This window comes from Poecilia reticulata, linkage group LG1 (genome assembly GCF_000633615.1).
Source record: "Poecilia reticulata strain Guanapo linkage group LG1, Guppy_female_1.0+MT, whole genome shotgun sequence".
In the NCBI taxonomy this organism is placed as follows: Eukaryota; Metazoa; Chordata; class Actinopteri; order Cyprinodontiformes; family Poeciliidae; genus Poecilia; species Poecilia reticulata.
In genome coordinates, this window is record NC_024331.1 from 4,055,771 (window position 1) to 4,072,784 (window position 17,014).

General features: G+C 39.1%; 2 protein-coding genes across 2 annotated transcripts in view; one reads left to right on the plus strand and one right to left on the minus strand.

Annotated features, from left to right (window-relative positions):
- The window catches only part of LOC103481871 (uncharacterized), a 31,016-nt gene extending 16,654 nt beyond the window's left edge, over positions 1–14,362 (plus strand). The window contains exons 9-36 of the mRNA XM_008437692.2: positions 2,372–2,490; positions 2,599–2,754; positions 2,877–3,091; positions 3,300–3,385; positions 3,695–3,822; positions 3,907–4,032; positions 4,114–4,304; positions 4,388–4,476; positions 5,114–5,238; positions 5,330–5,457; positions 5,548–5,665; positions 6,340–6,552; positions 6,640–6,810; positions 7,545–7,688; positions 7,790–7,854; positions 7,947–8,076; positions 8,422–8,507; positions 8,586–8,715; positions 9,698–9,888; positions 9,984–10,074; positions 10,177–10,306; positions 10,393–10,583; positions 11,314–11,469; positions 11,556–11,692; positions 11,951–12,090; positions 12,198–12,292; positions 12,374–12,590; positions 13,884–14,362. Of these exons, the coding sequence (XP_008435914.1) occupies positions 2,372–2,490; positions 2,599–2,754; positions 2,877–3,091; positions 3,300–3,385; positions 3,695–3,822; positions 3,907–4,032; positions 4,114–4,304; positions 4,388–4,476; positions 5,114–5,238; positions 5,330–5,457; positions 5,548–5,665; positions 6,340–6,552; positions 6,640–6,810; positions 7,545–7,688; positions 7,790–7,854; positions 7,947–8,076; positions 8,422–8,507; positions 8,586–8,715; positions 9,698–9,888; positions 9,984–10,074; positions 10,177–10,306; positions 10,393–10,583; positions 11,314–11,469; positions 11,556–11,692; positions 11,951–12,090; positions 12,198–12,292; positions 12,374–12,590; positions 13,884–13,975 (3,860 nt within the window). The 3' untranslated portion in view covers positions 13,976–14,362. The remainder of the gene's footprint in view (positions 1–2,371; positions 2,491–2,598; positions 2,755–2,876; positions 3,092–3,299; positions 3,386–3,694; positions 3,823–3,906; positions 4,033–4,113; positions 4,305–4,387; positions 4,477–5,113; positions 5,239–5,329; positions 5,458–5,547; positions 5,666–6,339; positions 6,553–6,639; positions 6,811–7,544; positions 7,689–7,789; positions 7,855–7,946; positions 8,077–8,421; positions 8,508–8,585; positions 8,716–9,697; positions 9,889–9,983; positions 10,075–10,176; positions 10,307–10,392; positions 10,584–11,313; positions 11,470–11,555; positions 11,693–11,950; positions 12,091–12,197; positions 12,293–12,373; positions 12,591–13,883) is intronic.
- A 381-nt stretch (positions 14,363–14,743) lies between these two features.
- LOC103481791 (lipopolysaccharide-induced tumor necrosis factor-alpha factor homolog) lies at positions 14,744–16,718 on the minus strand. The gene is made up of 4 exons (XM_008437585.2): positions 16,604–16,718; positions 16,272–16,300; positions 16,046–16,178; positions 14,744–15,061 (listed from the first exon to the last, which is right to left on the minus strand). Exons 2-4 carry the CDS (start codon positions 16,294–16,296, stop codon positions 14,953–14,955), a joined length of 267 nt encoding a protein of 88 aa, XP_008435807.1. The 5' UTR covers positions 16,297–16,300; positions 16,604–16,718; the 3' UTR covers positions 14,744–14,952.
- Between the last annotated feature and the right edge of the window lie 296 nt (positions 16,719–17,014).

Here is a 17,014-nt window from a genome sequence, read left to right on the forward strand (position 1 = left end):
AGCCTCATGACATTAACACTGACATGAAAAATAATATTGAAGAAATAAATATATCAAATCTAATTAAAAACATAACTGATCAGTTCTTTACTGTTATGGTCTGTAAGATATATTTATTCTCAGTACTAGATGTGGTCTCACCACCCCATGGCACTTTAACAATATTATTTTACCTTTTATCTGGAAATAGTGTCTGTTTATTCTTGCCATACAGTCTCTGTATTAATTATTGATCGAAAGGTCTTGCCATACCAGTTTATTCCTCTGTATTTACTTTAGTTTCTTAGTTTATTCTTGCATGTTGTTCTTCATTCATTTACATTTAGTTTCCTTTGATTAGTATTATCCTCTCGGTTTATTTCTATGTCCACTTTAGTTTCTTTCCTGTTGCTAGATTTATTTGATCGTTTATTGACGCTCAGTTATCTTCACTCATCACCTGCTGCGCCGCCTAATCGTCATGTGTTTCAYATCATGTGTTGATTTTTCACTGTTCAGCGTCGGATTCTCTGTTTTTATGCCATAATTCACATCTAGTTCGTCGCTCCGTTTTATATCCCGCTTCTCCTGTTTCAGAGTTTTGCGCAATGTGCTGCATCGGTTTTTTTTTTGGTTTTTTTTTAACCCCCTAAAGTGCAGGGCGTATCGATGGGGTAAAGGCAGACTGACATAAACCTTTTAAAACTACGGAAATAATTTCTGCATTCTGATTATTGAAATTTAAAAGTGCTGCGGTACCTTTGTTCAATCACCCCCGTTTCATACCGGACCACTTACAGCGCCGGTGTTAACGCTATAAAATGAACGCCCTCACCTATGAAGGGATTTCTTTATTTACATGGGTTCATTTTTTTCAGAGGGATACAAAGTCAGGGTATCGTGATTTTAGTAATTACATGCTTATAAGAGCGATTTTCTGTTGTCCTTCCAGGGAAGCTGGCAGCTTTCAAACGGAAATAAAACACTTTTTAATATAAGTTGCTGCTTAACATGATCACAGAACTGCCAAAACATGTGTGCAAAAATACCAGACAAAGTGAATCACAGCAGCTTCATCAGCCGGTGTAACGCTGAAATGATGAAGCTACCAGTAGCAGGAGCGGAACTGCGCCTTAAACTACTAACACTGAAGAGAAGAAGAGGAAGAGCTGCCATCGATACAGTTGCAGCCAAGCATGTTTTAATGTTACACAATACTGTTTTACCAAGTTGCTCAAAGTCTAAACTGTTATTGTGCATTTAAGGTGTAAAGTTTACCTTCAACCAAACGCCCCCGAAAGGACTCCCAGCGCCCCCCTTTTGTAAAAATGTCCGCCAGCGCCCCCTGCCGTCCTCTGAACGCACCCCCGGGGGGCTGTACCGCCCACGTTGAGAACCGCTTTTGTAAAGGAAAACCAGGAAACATATGAGTAAAATTGCAAGTGACCATAACATTCAACTGAGAAATTGTGGTCTTAGAGAAACTGGTAGAATTATTTCTGAAAGATAGCTCTATTTAGTATTGTCTTGTGACAGAACGTCTATGAAAAGTATTTATTTTAATATTTTCAGGGACAAAATTATGAAATTGTTTAAAAATGAACAGAAGCAGAGTAAAAACAATTAATTAAAGAAGCCCAACACCAATCAGATCTAAAAAAAACCATGAAAACGAAGACCAGTTTTTCAGTCCATGCAAGTAATTACACCATGAATATAAAAACTTTGTAATTCTTCTGCTTTTTAGGTAGCGTGAAGGAGGGTGGGGAGCTAAATACATTTTGAAAACAGTCAATGAGTAAAAGATTTTAAATCACTAAATTTAGCTCAACCTACTTACGAACTAAATAAGTAGGCAGATGCAAGACAAGACAATTTTCTTTGTGCAGCACATTTCCAGCAGTGATGGACCCAAAGTGATTTACATAAAGCATTGTTATGAATTCAAAGTGACTAAGATAATATCAGGTCGTTGCAGAATGGTACAGTTAATGAATTGTTAAGTATTACCGCTATATATTTTTTTCTTAAACTTTTGGAAATTAAAATTAATATGAATAACTGCTATATTATGCCATAATGACAGTTATTATTACAGTGGTAATTTTTTCCTAATTTCATCTTCAATTAAAACAATAGTTTGTTTTGTTTCAAGTAAAGTCAATAAGACCATGATTTTCATGTTTGTGAAATCATTTGTCAATTTTGTGAAACTTGTACTTTTGCCCAAGTCAAGTCCCATCAAATCTATCATTTTGCAAGTTGACACTGAAAACTTTTTGAACATCTTTCTTGTCTTACGTGATGGAATATGAGAGCATATAGAAGTAGTCGGCGTTTCCTCAGAAGGGTAACGATTAGCTTAGCATGTGTGTTTGTTTGTGTGGCTCAGATCCATCCTGCAGCTCCAACATAGTCGGCAGCAGCGACTGGCTGCAGAAGAACCTGGGAGGCTTTTCTGTTTTCATCTCCATCGAGGAACTGCAGAAGCTCTACCCCAACTTTTCACCAGTGAGTTCTGTCACATGGCTTCTTGTCGTGTTATTTCAAGGCTTTTTCGTTGCTGTCTTTATAGTCAAAACTCTGGCTGTAAACATGGATGCATTTGTTTGTGTGCAGATGGAAGCACTGGCCTCTCTGTCTGTCGGACAGCTGGTGGCCTTATCCACCATACCTGGGCTGCTCACGACTCCTGACCAGGTTGCCATGGTGATGAAATACGTCCCAGACCCAATGTTGGCCTTCTTCTTTGATGAGTTCTCAGTCGCCATTAGGGTACGTAAAACATCTTACCTTAACAGCAAAGTGTTGACTGGTGTAATTTAATCTGTATTAAAAATGTTTGTTTGTAGATAGTCCATGATTTTCAGTTTTTTTGTTTGTTTTTTTTCCTGCAGGGAAATGAACACATGATGCCCTCCGCAGTGAGGTCCGCCATGCTGGAGGTTGTGTTCGATCGTGCAAACCTGTCCCATCCCTCAGTGGAGGACTCGGTGGTATCCCAGTGGCTCAATAATCGACTGCCTCCCCTGGTCATAAGCTTGATCCCCTCCCAAGTCAACCCATACTTCCAGATACTGGCAGGAAGGAACTGCAGCATTGGACAGCAGGGGTGAGTGGAAAGGCAACAAGCACTAGCAGTTGTTTTAGTTGATAGCATAAATTACATTCAATACCATGGTTGCAACGGGAGAATGTGTAAAAAAAAAATTTTCAAGGAAGGGTACTTTCACCCATTGGTGCTGTGTTTCAGTAAAATTTTTTATTTTGATTCAAATCTTCTCCGAAAATTCTTAGAATTTTTGTTTTGTCTGTTTCAGTGTAACGCTTCTCAATTCGACAATCCCAACACTCACTGCGGATTCCCAGAAAGAAATCTACAACCACATCATTCTGGCACTGAAAGGTAAAGAAACTGCTTGTTGAAATTCAGCTGAGCAGCAAAGCTCGAGCATATATGTATGTAAAGATCTTTGTTAAATCTTTACAGTAAGCTTGCTTCATATCTGCAAAGTCAGAAGTGTTTTGTGGTCCAACACAGACTGCAAGCCGTTTATCTGAGTGCTACATTGAGGCTGCAGGGAAATAGACTTGAATAGTCAGAGTGAACAAACTACAGCGAATCATTGAAAATCAATTTATATAAATTGATATTAGACATATGTCTCCAAAAACAAAGCCTACACGTCACCTGAAAATCTTGTTTTGTTGATAGCCCCTCCAGCTCTCCGTTGCTACCGTGACAGCAGCTTCTACAGCTTCGTCGAGGACTCGTTCTTGGGATTCCAGTTCCCCAACCTGACCACCTTCCTGTCCCTCATGCCTCGTGACCAAAAGCATCTGGTGTGTTGAGATAAAAGCTTTCGGGTATTGGCAGAGCAAAGGACGACCAAATCGACTTTATTTATGTGACTTCTGATCTTCCAGCTGGTGAACTCCATGCCTCCGTCACATCTGGGGAACCTGCTGCGTCGGCCAGACGTCATCGATGACGAAGCACTGCTCTGTGGTCTCTACAGCAGCTATGTTCAGACACCAGTGTTTTTGGAAACCGTATGTAACACACTTGTTGGAATCTAAAACACAACATCGGGATGATGTGTGCAAACACAACAACCTGTTAATTCACTGCAGGAGTTCCTGCCGGTAGACGTCAGGCGTCCCACCCTGCCCTGCGTTTGGCCCATGGCCCTCAGCAGCACCAACAGGTCAGAGGTCAACGCTTGGTTTGACCGAAGCCTCCAGAACTACTTGGTCTTCCTTTCAAAGAGTCTGATCAGTCCAGCTGTTACACACAACACCGCGTGTCTGGCCTTCCAGAAACTGTATGTTTCCAAGCAGCTGTTTTCTTTCCTCTCTTTTTGAAGTTTTTGTTTCTGTGTCATGATTGAACCTTGTGCCGTTTCAGTGTCTCGGTTCTTGGTCAATACAACTACACCGGGGTGGACTTTGTGCGGGAAGATGTGTTCAACACCATCAGGGATTACCTCCAATCAGGTGAGTTCGAACGCAGCAACAAAGTAACCTTAAATTCATACTTATTTTGCTTTGTTTTTTAATCATTTCACTTTTAAATTGTCAATTTGTAATTCTGATACCTACAAAGGGTGCATGTAGGGTAGATATGAGGAATACTGTATAAGGTAACAAGTCTTCTGATAGTACAGCCAGGTCAATATTAATCACCTTATCAGTATTAAGTTTTTATATATATAGCTATGCTATAGGTATCGCCATGGATACTTGTTAAATGCAGATGGAGAAAGTTCCCTCTGTGAGAACTTGCTGAATACAAGCAAGTTCTCAGAAATGCCTGTTAGTCAAACCCAACCTGTAACTCTTGTAACAACCCTACAGACAAGCTCAATTACCCTGCAAAAATATATTCCATAAGTTTTTCCTGTAAGTACCCTTAATGTTTTTCATAAATACCCCTCTCAGTACCCAAAAAGTATAAATGTTTTTATAAACAGGTAGAACCTTGTAAGTACACACCAGTATCTCAAAAGTACCTCATAAGTATCCTGTGGGCACACACTCTTGGCACCTTGCTAGTACTCTGTCGATGAATTACTCTTCATTTGTCATAAATATAAAACCCTTGAACCTAAACATTTTTAACCTGTCACCGTAGCAACACCAAGATGTTACGACCCCAAAGACCCAGAGCTGAACTCTACGGCTTGGTTTGCTGAGTACATCGGCCCTTTCATGCCGTTCCTCACTCTTGAGATTCTTCAGACCTTCGGATCGGATCAGGTACTGAATCTGGAATTGATCTCTTAAATTAGAAATAATAAGAGACACAGATTTTTATTGTCCCTGTTTTTATTGTTCCTGCTCCTTATAGACCCTGCAGGTGTTCACGGTGAACCCCCTGAACATTGCACTCCTCAACCACTCGGTTTTGCCTCAGAACCTCACTAATTACTACACTGGACTAGTCTACAAACAAGACAGTAACTTCAACCCCCTTCTGTGCGTTTATTACCAATTACTAAGATGTTGCAAAGGTGTTTTTTTCTTTTTTTTTGTCTTTATTGTGTTATTTTGATATATTTTCTGCAGCCTTCCTATATTGTGCCGGTGCGTCGCTCCGGGCACGGCATTCACCCAGCTGACTCCAGGAGAAAGTTTGTTCGTGTTGCCGAACCTTACCGTTGTCTGCCAAGATCTCAATCCACAGGTAACAGGAATACAGAGGGAAAACAAAAACACGAGAGCCGATGTGAAGAACTTAAAAACGTGAATAGTAGTTTCATTTCCTTTACAAAGGTACTGAAAGCTTTGTGGATCTTCCACTTACGTTGAAAAAACACAATTTTGCAATTGGGGTGTTTCCATTAAATAAGTCTTTTCCGGCAGTAGAAACATCTGGTTGTTGATCACGACTCGTGTGATGCAAAAAAAAGTGTCTCCGTTGCGGTTTTGCGAAATACGCAGAAGCCAAAAATCCACTTGGCGCAAAATTGTTTTTCAAAATTGACATGTTTCTATTTAGCAAATTTATTTTGGTAATTCCAAAAGGCGCAATTATATGATTAATGGGAAGATAGCTACTGTCCAGCACTTGCTCTTTTCTATCGCAATAGTTTCTGAGAGTTTTTGTTTTTCTGAGAAATAAACGTTGCATAGTGTTTGTCTGTCTCCTCAAATGGGGATCCACATTAGTCCAATAGCTTAAAAAGTTTCTCTCGAAGGAAACCCAGCAAAATGCATTGAGTCAATTATGAATAATATTATTGTGTACCAAAATAGGAATTAAACCAGAAAAATCTACTGCACAATACAACTTTCTGTCAAAGACATGAAAAATAATACTTAAAAAGTTTTTGTTTTTCTTTTCCTTTGTATCTGTAGATTTCTGCTGCTCTGACGAGCAACTTGGGTGATAACATCGACTCCAACGCCATCTCTGCTCTCGGCAATGAGAGCACCAGCTTGTCCAAGGGGCAGATCAAGGCCATCCAGCCACAGCAGCTGGTCAACGCCCTGTTCACACTCAGCAACGTGATGGGCTGGAATGGAGGACAGGCAAAGAGCATTATCGAGTCTCTCTTGACCGTGACGCAGGTATAGATTCTCCCTTCGCCTATTTCATCTTGCTCATGACCAATTTTCATGCTTAACACTCTCCGATTGCTTCCTTTATCCCACCAGATCAACAGCTCTTCGTCACTTTTTACGCTGGGTACTCTCATCATTGGTGTGCCCTCCAGAGTTTTCAGGACAATCCAGGGCTCTGAGATTTTGGTCGCCTCCAGAAATCCCTCGCTTGTGGGACACATGATGTCTGCTCCAAAGGTTGTCCAGCAGATTTTTGTCACACAGGTATGTCTGCGTGATTTATGGTTTTCATTATTGGGGAAAAAATGAAAGGGGCAGAATTATGTAAAATGAACTTTTTTGAACTTTGCATCATGTTACATTGTTATTCTGTCATCAGTAACATACCTGGAGTATTGCCTTGATTCTTTCTGAAATTTGAATGAATGTTTGAGAAAATCCTTGAATCTCCATGGCAACAATTCAGATGTGCAAAACGCCTGGGTGTACGTAGCTCCGCCTTTGAGGATGAAGCTTCACTTTCCAAGCTTCCAAGTTTCCGCCTCACAGAGCAGCCCTCCACCACAACTCCCCCACTCAGCTCCTTCAAACTAGCCAGCAGCAATTAGCAAACATCTGGTGGAACTGTATGTCATCTCACCTCATTGTAGGAGCTACTTCTCTGCTAAAAGGGTTGTTAAAAGGGTTAATAGAGGAGCCATGTTGTGATGGCTTCCTGAAAGCGGAGTTTCTTAAAGAGACAGAGGCCCAATTTCAGTTACAAAGTCAAATTTCTTTTTAAGTCATATTTGAAATAATACAGCATTTTTTATAACAACTGAAATTAACAGAAGTACTTGATTGTGCAATGAAATGGTGTTATGTGGCTGGAAAATACATAATCTTCTCCCTTTAAATGAATATACAATGGATTAAAACAAAGTTTGATTTGAATCTTAATTTTGGATTTAGCTAAGTTTGAATAACCTACAACTGGATGCTCACCATTCTTCTGCCAGATTTTATCGATGAACAGCACCGGAGAGGCGATCATCCAGAACGTTCCGGACGAAATGGCCACTGAGATCCCTCGAGCTTTCCTGCAGAGCTTTACAGCCGACAGCGTCACAAAACTCAACAAGAAGAAATGGAAACCCCAGCAGGTAGAGGAGATCTTTCTTCGCTAAAAACCTGTAGTTTTTTTTCTCTCATTTGTATGTTACCAGAAGAACAACTCCTTGAGTTTACAACTTTGTTTCGTCAGGCTGAGCTGTTCTTTGACGTAATCGCAGTGGAAAGCTCCACGGCTGTCCTGGGAAGTGCGAACGAGTAGGTTTAAACAAACAGTCTGGTGTGAAAACATGTGGTCTTTTCTCTGCGTGTGTTAAGTGATCCCAACATGTATTTATGTGTTTGTGTAGCCTGTCTTCCTCTGTGCTGCAAGGATTCACATGCACAAGTGTGAGAACGATTCAGAAGGCGCAGGTCAAGAATCTGATCAAAGCCTGTCGGCGCAAAGGCACAGGCAAAGTCAAACTGGAGGAGTCTCAGGTGAGAGTCTGGGAGTGTAATTGTATTGATGGTGTTAAGAGAAAAACCTACTATAGTTCTGCTATTGTACAAGACTATAGCAGAAAATAATGTACAGTTATTAGAAACAGGCATATCAGACCCACAGCCCCAGGGATTTTCCAGTGGGTCAAATTATTTTTCCATAAATGTTCATATTTTTTCTAGAACTATAAGAACAGAGCATTGACAACTCTACATATCTTTGCAGACATTGTACGCAGGTGTTTAATGCTGTAATACCTCCAAATTAACTTAGTTTCTGTTTCTGGTGAAGGGAATATGCAACACGAGTTGGTAACGGGTAAATGCATTTTGTCTCATCAGTTGACCTGCATGTTCAACCACATCAGAGGAGAACCAGACATCACCAGCTTTGATCTTTTCCCTCCAGATGTCCTGCTATACTATGAGTAAGTCCTCTTGCAATATCTAATGTTGGACTCCTGATTAAATGCTGACTTGTTGATGTCCTTCTCTCTGAACACCAGCTACACTCTGGTGCCCCAGAGCAACTGCAGCCGCTACTTTGAACAGCTCAGCGACGCCGACTTCTCGGTGTTCTCCTCAGAACTCAGCTACAAGCGGACCGCTCTGTTCGAAAACGCCAAGAGTTGCCTGGTAAGGTCACCCAAAAACTATCGTTGATCACAAGAATCAATGTCTTCATAATTTATTCCTCTGTAATTCTAAAAAAAAGAAAATGGAGAGATTTAAAAGAAAATCATGTTAAAAGATATTACAAATCACAACTATATTGATTTTAAAAGCCAAAACTGTTTAAAATTGTTGTGGATTCTCAACAGGGGCGTGGCCATAGACAGTTGGGGTTGAAAAATGTGATTTTGTCCCCCACTACCACCAAAAGTCAAAAGTCATTTTTGGTTTAAAAAAAAAAACAAAACAAAGACTTTGGCCATTGTTTTAGGGGGTGATAATATCATACATACATAGATTAGCATTATGTCGACACTGCATATCTGCAGATGACAGAAATGCTCCTTTTGTTGTTTTACAGCTGCCATTAATAGAAAATTTTTTGTTCATTGTTTCAAGTTTATTTAGTCAGAAATTGGATATTATCTATCAATTGATATTTAAATCTGAATACATGATATACATGATAACAGGCAAATTGTGTGGCTAGAAAAATTAGCCTGCGTCCATGCCGTGGCCTCACAAACAACATTAGCTTCTAACTTTGCTAACGTATATAGCATTTTTTACAAATGTGTAAAAATAAACTTTTGAATAATTTTTCTCATTTTCATTCTGCACTTTCAATAATTAACAAAAATGCGGCCTCTTAACAGTTTGATGTTAATAAGCTATGCTATGCTAGCTTGAGTAGCAAAGCCTCTTGATAAAATTTACTGGCAGCCAGTCAGAAAGATGAATATGCCAAAGAACATTTCAATACATTATCTTAATTTTATAATAATGATTACAAATAGGTTGGATTTGGTGATTGAAACATTTATTAGATTACATTTATTTATTTTTCCTCATCTTCCCCCAATTTTCTGAGGCCCACCTTAGCACCCCTTGTAGGTTTATTTAATGTTCTAATTTTATTGTGCTCATGTCTGACTTTTCATCTCAGGGCATAACAACCACAAACCTGACTAAAGATCAAGTAACAGTTCTGGGAAACATGTGCTGCTACCTGAGCCCCTCTTACATCCTGAACTCTGATGAATCCATCTTGGAGAAACTGAAGACCTGCCCGGATCTGTCTGCCGCTCAGGCGACCGCAGTGGAGACCCGTCTGATCGGTGGGACCACTAGATATCGGTAAAGATCTGTCTTTGGCAGAAATTTTTGGCCTTTTTCGACCTGTAAAAAAATAACTTTTTTTTTTGGTTTTGTTTTGTTTTTTTCATAACCAGACTTGCTCCGACATGGACTGAAACAACGCTGAGGAACCTCGATACATTTCCTCTGTATATGTCTTCAGGTTTCTATGACTACTTTGACGAAGTAAGTCACTGCTTCAAAAAAATGATCTTTTGTATGCAGATGAAAGAACATGAATGATTAAATTTTTTTCTCTCTTGATTTTCCTGTTTTTCCTGCTTGCAGACCACGAAGCGCTCATTCTTAAAATACTACCTGAAAGTCCTCAAAACTGATGGAGTCAACAGAGCGAAGATAGGGGCAATGATAGAACAAATAAGACAATCAATTGGAAGGAGACTTAAGCAACAGACAGGTCAGTTGATAATCGTTTCATAAGTTTTTTTCTATGCTTGTTCATCCAGCAATGATTGATTTTCATATTTCTTCCTCTTGTTTCAGTCACTGAATGCACAGTAGGAAACATCACCCTGGTCACCATCAGTGATGACACCTTCCCCTTCGACTACAGCGACATCAATCAGTTCAACAGCTGTCTCAGTTCTGCGGTTGTCAGGGACAACCTGGAGATTATCACCCAGAAGGTGGATCAAAGGGATTACCTCAAGATTGTTCTCGCCAAGCTGCAGGAGGTGAGCACATGGAGCATGATGATGCATCCACTGGACCAGTTTACTGATGTGCTAGGCTAACATTAGCATGCTTGCTCTTCATTTTGATATGACTTGTTGAATTGCAGCATATTTCAGTGCAGTCCAGGTTAAACTGTGGCAAAAAAAAAAGTTCTAATACTTTTCTGTATTGCATATTTTCTACCCTACGTGGGTCCCAAACGAGTATTAAGAAAATAAAAATCCAATTTTTATCCACTGGGTCTATTTGAAACTCATTGATAATACCATCTGAAGTGAATTTTCCCATCCATTTCCTACTCACATGGGTCACACTGTAGATGTTTGGCAGCAATTTTTAATTTGAACAGATTCTCTTTGGTGGGGGAAGAGGAATTCAGCTAGTGGTTGTTTAGGTTACATTTTGTGTACTTTTTGATTTGTGTCTAATTTAATAACTCATCTGTTGCTCATCTATGTCTCTATACAGTGCTGAGTCTGTCATCAATATTTCCTTAACCATTTGTGCTGTTCAAAAATAAATGTTTACCATTTAAATTTTGTTCACTGTGATGAAAACTGACACACCGTGGAAACAAAACCTGAGTATTTTCATCTTAACTTTTAATAAGAGCACAATCAAAGCCATTAAGTTATATTGATTATTCAGAGACAAAGATAAACCCATCCTCAGTCTGTGTCTTAATTTAATGTTTCTCCTTTAGTTATTTGTACAACTTTCTGTATCTAGGCGTACAGCACCACCGTCCCTGAAGACCAGGTCCAGATCTTGGGCCCGGCATCGCGCGTTGCCTCGATAGATCAGATCAATACATGGACCATCACTCAGGTGGACACGCTCGCATCTCTGATGGACACAACATACGGAGCGTGGGATCCAAGCTTGGTGGGCAAACGGTTAAATATGTTGTGCTGGTATTTGCTGTAGGTACGTCTGTTTGTTCACATCAGTGCTCGTTTCTGCTGCTTCAGGCTAAAGCTATCATCTCTAAGTATCTGAGCGTGGGAGGCAACAAACTTGAGAGCGCCGAGCTTAATGCTATCGGAGGACCAAACCTGTGCTCTGTGGACGTTACGGTTCTTAGCAACATCTCTCAGCAGAGCTTGAGGTAAGTACTCTTTGTTTTGGGTTTGTTCTACTCTTAATCTCACTGGATTATCAGGGTTAGGTTGAGGTAAAACTGATATGGAAGTTCTCTTCCGCTTGCTGGTTATTCTGGCGAACAAAAAGCATTTTAAAAACATTTACCAAAATATTGTCACTCTGATTAATTTCATTTTTGGACTTGTTTAAGTCAGATTTATTGAAAATCTAATGTTTCATTGACACATTTCAAACATATTTTTTGCTTTTTTTGCTGTCTCAGAGATGCCGATGCTTTGGATGTGTCCAACTGCACCACTGACAAACTCAAAGTGCTCTTCAACATCGCCCTTCCAGGGTTTCAATCTACCTCCAGATCAAACGTTCCATTGTACTTGTACCAGCTCATAAAGCCATACCTGGGTAAGCAGACACACACGCACGCACGCACACACAAACCTGCAGCAGTAAATAGAAAAAGTCTCTTAAAGATTGAGCTAAAAGTCAGCACCATTTTTTTTGTCCTGTAGGAGGCGCACCTTATGCTTTTGTTCAAAGTTTGGCAGCCTCCAACGTCAATATGGACCTGCGGACATTTATTAACATGGACACGAGTGTGATACAGGTCAGTGTCATCTTTTTTTTTAAATGTAAGTTCCTTTTTATGTCCCAAGTATGAAATTTTGACCTGCTTTTCTCTCCATAGAGTCTGAGTGTTAGCGAAGTTAAAGCTCTTCTTGGCGACAACCTGCTTGATTTAAAGAGCTTTGAAAATACGCCGATAGTAAGAAGCTGGATCTCAAGCAAGCTACAATCAGAACTCGACACACTGGGTATTGGGCTTACAGGAGGCCGAGTAAGCAGCACCACCTCTGCTGCAAAAACAACTACAACACCCACAACAACTGTCAAAACCACCAAAGGTGAGTCTAACTCGAGGACGTTCTCAGTGGAAACAATATTCAGAACAAATGATTTAATCGACAGAAAACTGTCGTTGGCATCGATGGAAGGATGTTGCAACAAACTTAACAGTAGCTGGGTTTCCATTACAGACTAGCGCAAAGCTTTGCCAATATTCCACTAATGTAAAAAAAAAAACCCAAAAAACAGTGGAATATTGCAATTGCGGTGTCTCCATTAAGTGAGAAACGCAATTAAAATCACATGTGTCCACTTCAGTGGGATAGAAACCAACAGTAGCTATAACTACTCCTTAGCCGTACTGGAATCTCCGGAGATTGTCGCACACTATCTGCAGTTTCATTAAACATATAATTCCACAAATTCAAATTATCAAAGTAAATTTACTGAATGGACCCATAGCAATAAAAAAAGAATAAAAAATACTTTTTGATAAAGCTCTTTGTGCTAGGATGAGGTGAATTTTCGTCTGTATGAATTTTTTTTCCACGTCATACGAGTCATGATCAACAACCGGATGTTACTACTGGTGGAACAGATGAAGAAGATGGCAGGAAGTGGTGGGAGGATGATGGCGTGGCATGTTTTTTTTTTTTTTTCCAAGAATCAACATATTCACAAGTGACTTTAACTGCGTTTCTTGTCAAACGGAAACACTGCAATTGCAAAATTGTTTATTCGACATTAGCAGAATATTAACAAAGTTGTGCGCACATTGGTCAACATAAAAAATAGTAACTAATCTTTAACATTTTTATTCATATTAAATAGTGAAACACAAAATATTGCATGTCATTAAACACAAACCTTGCCACAAAAATATATACACTGCTCAAAAAAATAAAGGGAACATTTGAACATTTAAGTGAACACTGAAGTGTTCCCTTTATTTTTTTAGCAGTATATTTTTGTCAACCTATATTTCTAATAAAAAGCAAAAGCAGACTTTAGTTGCAAATCTCTAGCTATAGGCATTCCATTACTTTTTTTAAATCATGCTTTGAATCTTTTTGAGTGGTAAGTAAAAGATTTGACAAGCTGCCCAGATGTTTATTGAAAAGCATAAAGCGGTTCCCAAATGTTCAGACTGACCTTTTGAGCCCCAAAACTGGCTCAGCATTTCACCAAACGACATAGCAGATGGTTTTGTTTTTTTAATCAAACGGTTCCCAGGAAACACTTTTTATATGGGATATTTTCTGGTTAAAATGAGGCTATTAGTATTTTTTTTGTGTAACCATTAGAGGTAAATTTTAACTGTTCTGAGAGTCTAAAACCTGTTTCTGTTTTAGGTGCCGGGGCCCGGATCCATGGAGACGTCGCCGGCCTCACCTTCTTTGTTTTCCTCGCGCTCCTCGTCTCGTCCAATCGGATTGCGATCTGAAGAAACGCGCGGCTGTTTATCAAACACGGACTGTAGGCCAAAATCAATGCTTGAATTAACGGGTGAAATCATTTTTAGATTTATGTGTAATTGAAAACAAATACTGTGCTGATTACGTTGTTTATAATGAACAAAAATATTTCCTGAACAAAAATGGGTGCAAATATTGTGCTTGTGATTACTTAATACTTTGCTATAAAACCTTTTATGTCTTATCTATAATACCAGATGTACTTCTTATACTACAATTTGCTGTAGGTATTTGTGAAGGGAGAGATATTCTGTATTTTTGCTCTCCATATTTTACTTCTGATACCTCATATGAAGGATGCTTCTGTTAACACTTATTGAAATAAAATGCTTTTCTTGAGTAAACTCTCCACTTTATTCATTATGATGCTTCGTCTTTGCATTTGATATATTTAGCATTTTTATAACTGAAGTTAACATTTATTTGATCGTGCTATAAAAGGACACTATATTCCTGGTAAATGTATAACACTGCCACTTAAAAAAATCTAATCAAATGAGTTGGAAAGAAGAAAGAAGACAACTATCTGCTTGTGGCAAATGGAGATCCAAAGAAATATCAAAACTAGAATAAAAGAATGTTGAGCATAAATATGGCTGAGCAACAGCCATTTACCTCCATTCCTAATGATTTACTTAAAAAACATCAAGGTGACTAAACCACATCACACTGTCCTCAACGACACACAACTCAATGGTTCATTCTGTGATTGATAAATGAATGAATGCAGAAAACCGTTCATTGCGCCCGGTTTACTTGCGGTCGAAAGAGTGAACATTTGTAGCTATCACATTAATTGTTGCTCAGATAAGAATAAAAAAAGGACAAGCATTTAACACCATCTAAAATTCTCTGTTGATTAGAAAGAAAAAAAAAGTTGTTGCAGATTAGTTTCATTTAGGATTAGATGACGCATCAATGAGCCGCCAACGTAGAGCTGCGGCGGCTATAAGCGTCTGTAAACTCCCAGGACGGTCTTGCAGGTGGGACAGGTGTGCTTGGCATCTTTCAGTCTGTCCACGCAGAACGGGATGAGGCAGCATCCGAACACAAACCTGGAGGAGAAAGTGGACGCATTCAGAACCTCCGACTCACAGAAAATTCACAATCACCACCTGACACGGATATTTAAACCCGCTGATTTTATATCCAGGCCCAGAAACTTTTAATCATTTTATTTTTAACAATCTGTAAACCTGTAAATCCTCTGGAGCTGCAGAAGTGGCATTCAAATTATCATCGATTACTAATTTCTAAAACAAATATGAAAAATCCTATAAAATAACAACTAGGTATCAACATATAAATCTCCGAAGGAAAATGTGGCCTTGGATGTGCTCCTGTGGATTTTTCAATGTGTTGCTTGTATAGAAAAATAATTGTAAAAAATGTTAATGGCTCCTCATGGAATAAGGATGTACATATGAAAATCTGTAATTTGGAAACATTCTTTTTTTTTTTTATTCAAAGTTTTTTACAAAATAACACACACACACACACACACACACACACACACACACACACACACACACACACACACACACACACACATATATGATTTTGAAATTTGGCTTTTTATATGCGCTGAGATTGTTAATTTGAAAACTAAAAAGATACAAATGTTGGGAAAATGTGTTTTGTTTTTTTCTTCTGTGAGAAGCACTGAAAAATGAATCATTTTACACTAATTCAATCTTCCTGCAGCTTTAGCGTGATGCTCAGGAGGGGCGCGGCAAATGTCACGGCCAGACAGGGGGACAGGGATAGAGGTTGTTCCGTCATACCGCCAGTTCCAGAACCACACACAAAAAATACTAGTAAAAGCGTGCGCAGGGGCAGTGTGATCCCACCTGACTGCGCACAAGGTGAAAAACTGACCTTATCTCTTAAGACTGCAGGAAAGCTAAACTACAATTAAATAATTGCTGCTAATATTAAAGTTCCTTAAACAATCAGTATGCCCAAGTTGTGTCTCTCAGCAATTTTATACTTCAAGTCCCACCTCCCACCAACCAAAACTACAGTAGAGTTCCCCTTACCCACAGAGGAAGAGTCCTCCACAGAAAAGGTAGGTGAGTAATCCAGAGGAATATTTCACCTCAGAGACGACAGTCCGATGGCACTTTGGGCACATAATCTGAGCTGGATTCTCTGGTAAAGGGCCGACAGTCGCTGTATACAAAAAGCCATTTTAAGGACATGATGGTGTGAATAAAAAAACAATGAGACATCTTTTAGGATCTCTCAGAAAATGAACTTACTCACCAACAGCCACTTCTGGGTTTGACATGTTCCTGTATAATGTGAACACTATTAGCCACACCAAACGGTAAATATTGAAAAGCAATACAAAAACGAGATTTAACAAATGTCATAAAACTGAATAAAGAGAGAAACCATATCTCATTTTAAAACACTTTCAAATGAAATCGGTCTCATTTCAGTGAAATTAGTCTCATAAACAGTGGCATTTGTTGAATCGTCAGCATTCATGTGTTCATATCCAAAGTTGTTTTTGCAAATAAACAGAGCCCTGAAATCTAAGTGATGGGGACATCTTACAATATTATAAAATATGAATCTGATCTACTACTTACAGTCTGTGTTGGTTGACTTTTGGCTTGAGAGTGGCCGGGTTTCCCACAGAGATGACATTCTGCAGTGCAGCGCCTCGCCTCCTCTTTATTAGAATCACAAGACGCTCAGGAGGAACATGTTAAAAATTCCATTTTTTTTTTTTTTTTACACGTTTTCTTCACTAATCTCCATTCAAATGTGCATGGATTTTTTTTTTATTATCTATTGGCTGTAAAACATGTAAAACTTTTGCACATGATGGCCAACTGGTGTTTTGTGAGATGCAAAAAAATTCACTTATAGAAACAACTTTCATTAACCGGCTTGATCCTTGATTTTTATTTTTAGGGTTATTTATTATACTTTAATGTATAGAGGAAATCAAGTTGGTGATTAACATCGGTCCAGCAGCTTCTGCCCCTATACATTAA

Excerpts from the sequence above, each read along its gene's own strand:
- LOC103481791 (XM_008437585.2), bottom strand. The coding sequence starts at position 16,296 with ATGTCAAACCCAGAAGTGGCTGTTG. Across the intron at positions 16,179-16,271 it reads AAACCCAGAAGTGGCTGTTG|CGACTGTCGGCCCTTTACCA; the intron begins GTGAGTAAGTTC and ends TTTTGTATACAG. Across the intron at positions 15,062-16,045 it reads GGAGGACTCTTCCTCTGTGG|GTTTGTGTTCGGATGCTGCC; the intron begins GTAAGGGGAACT and ends TTTCTCCTCCAG.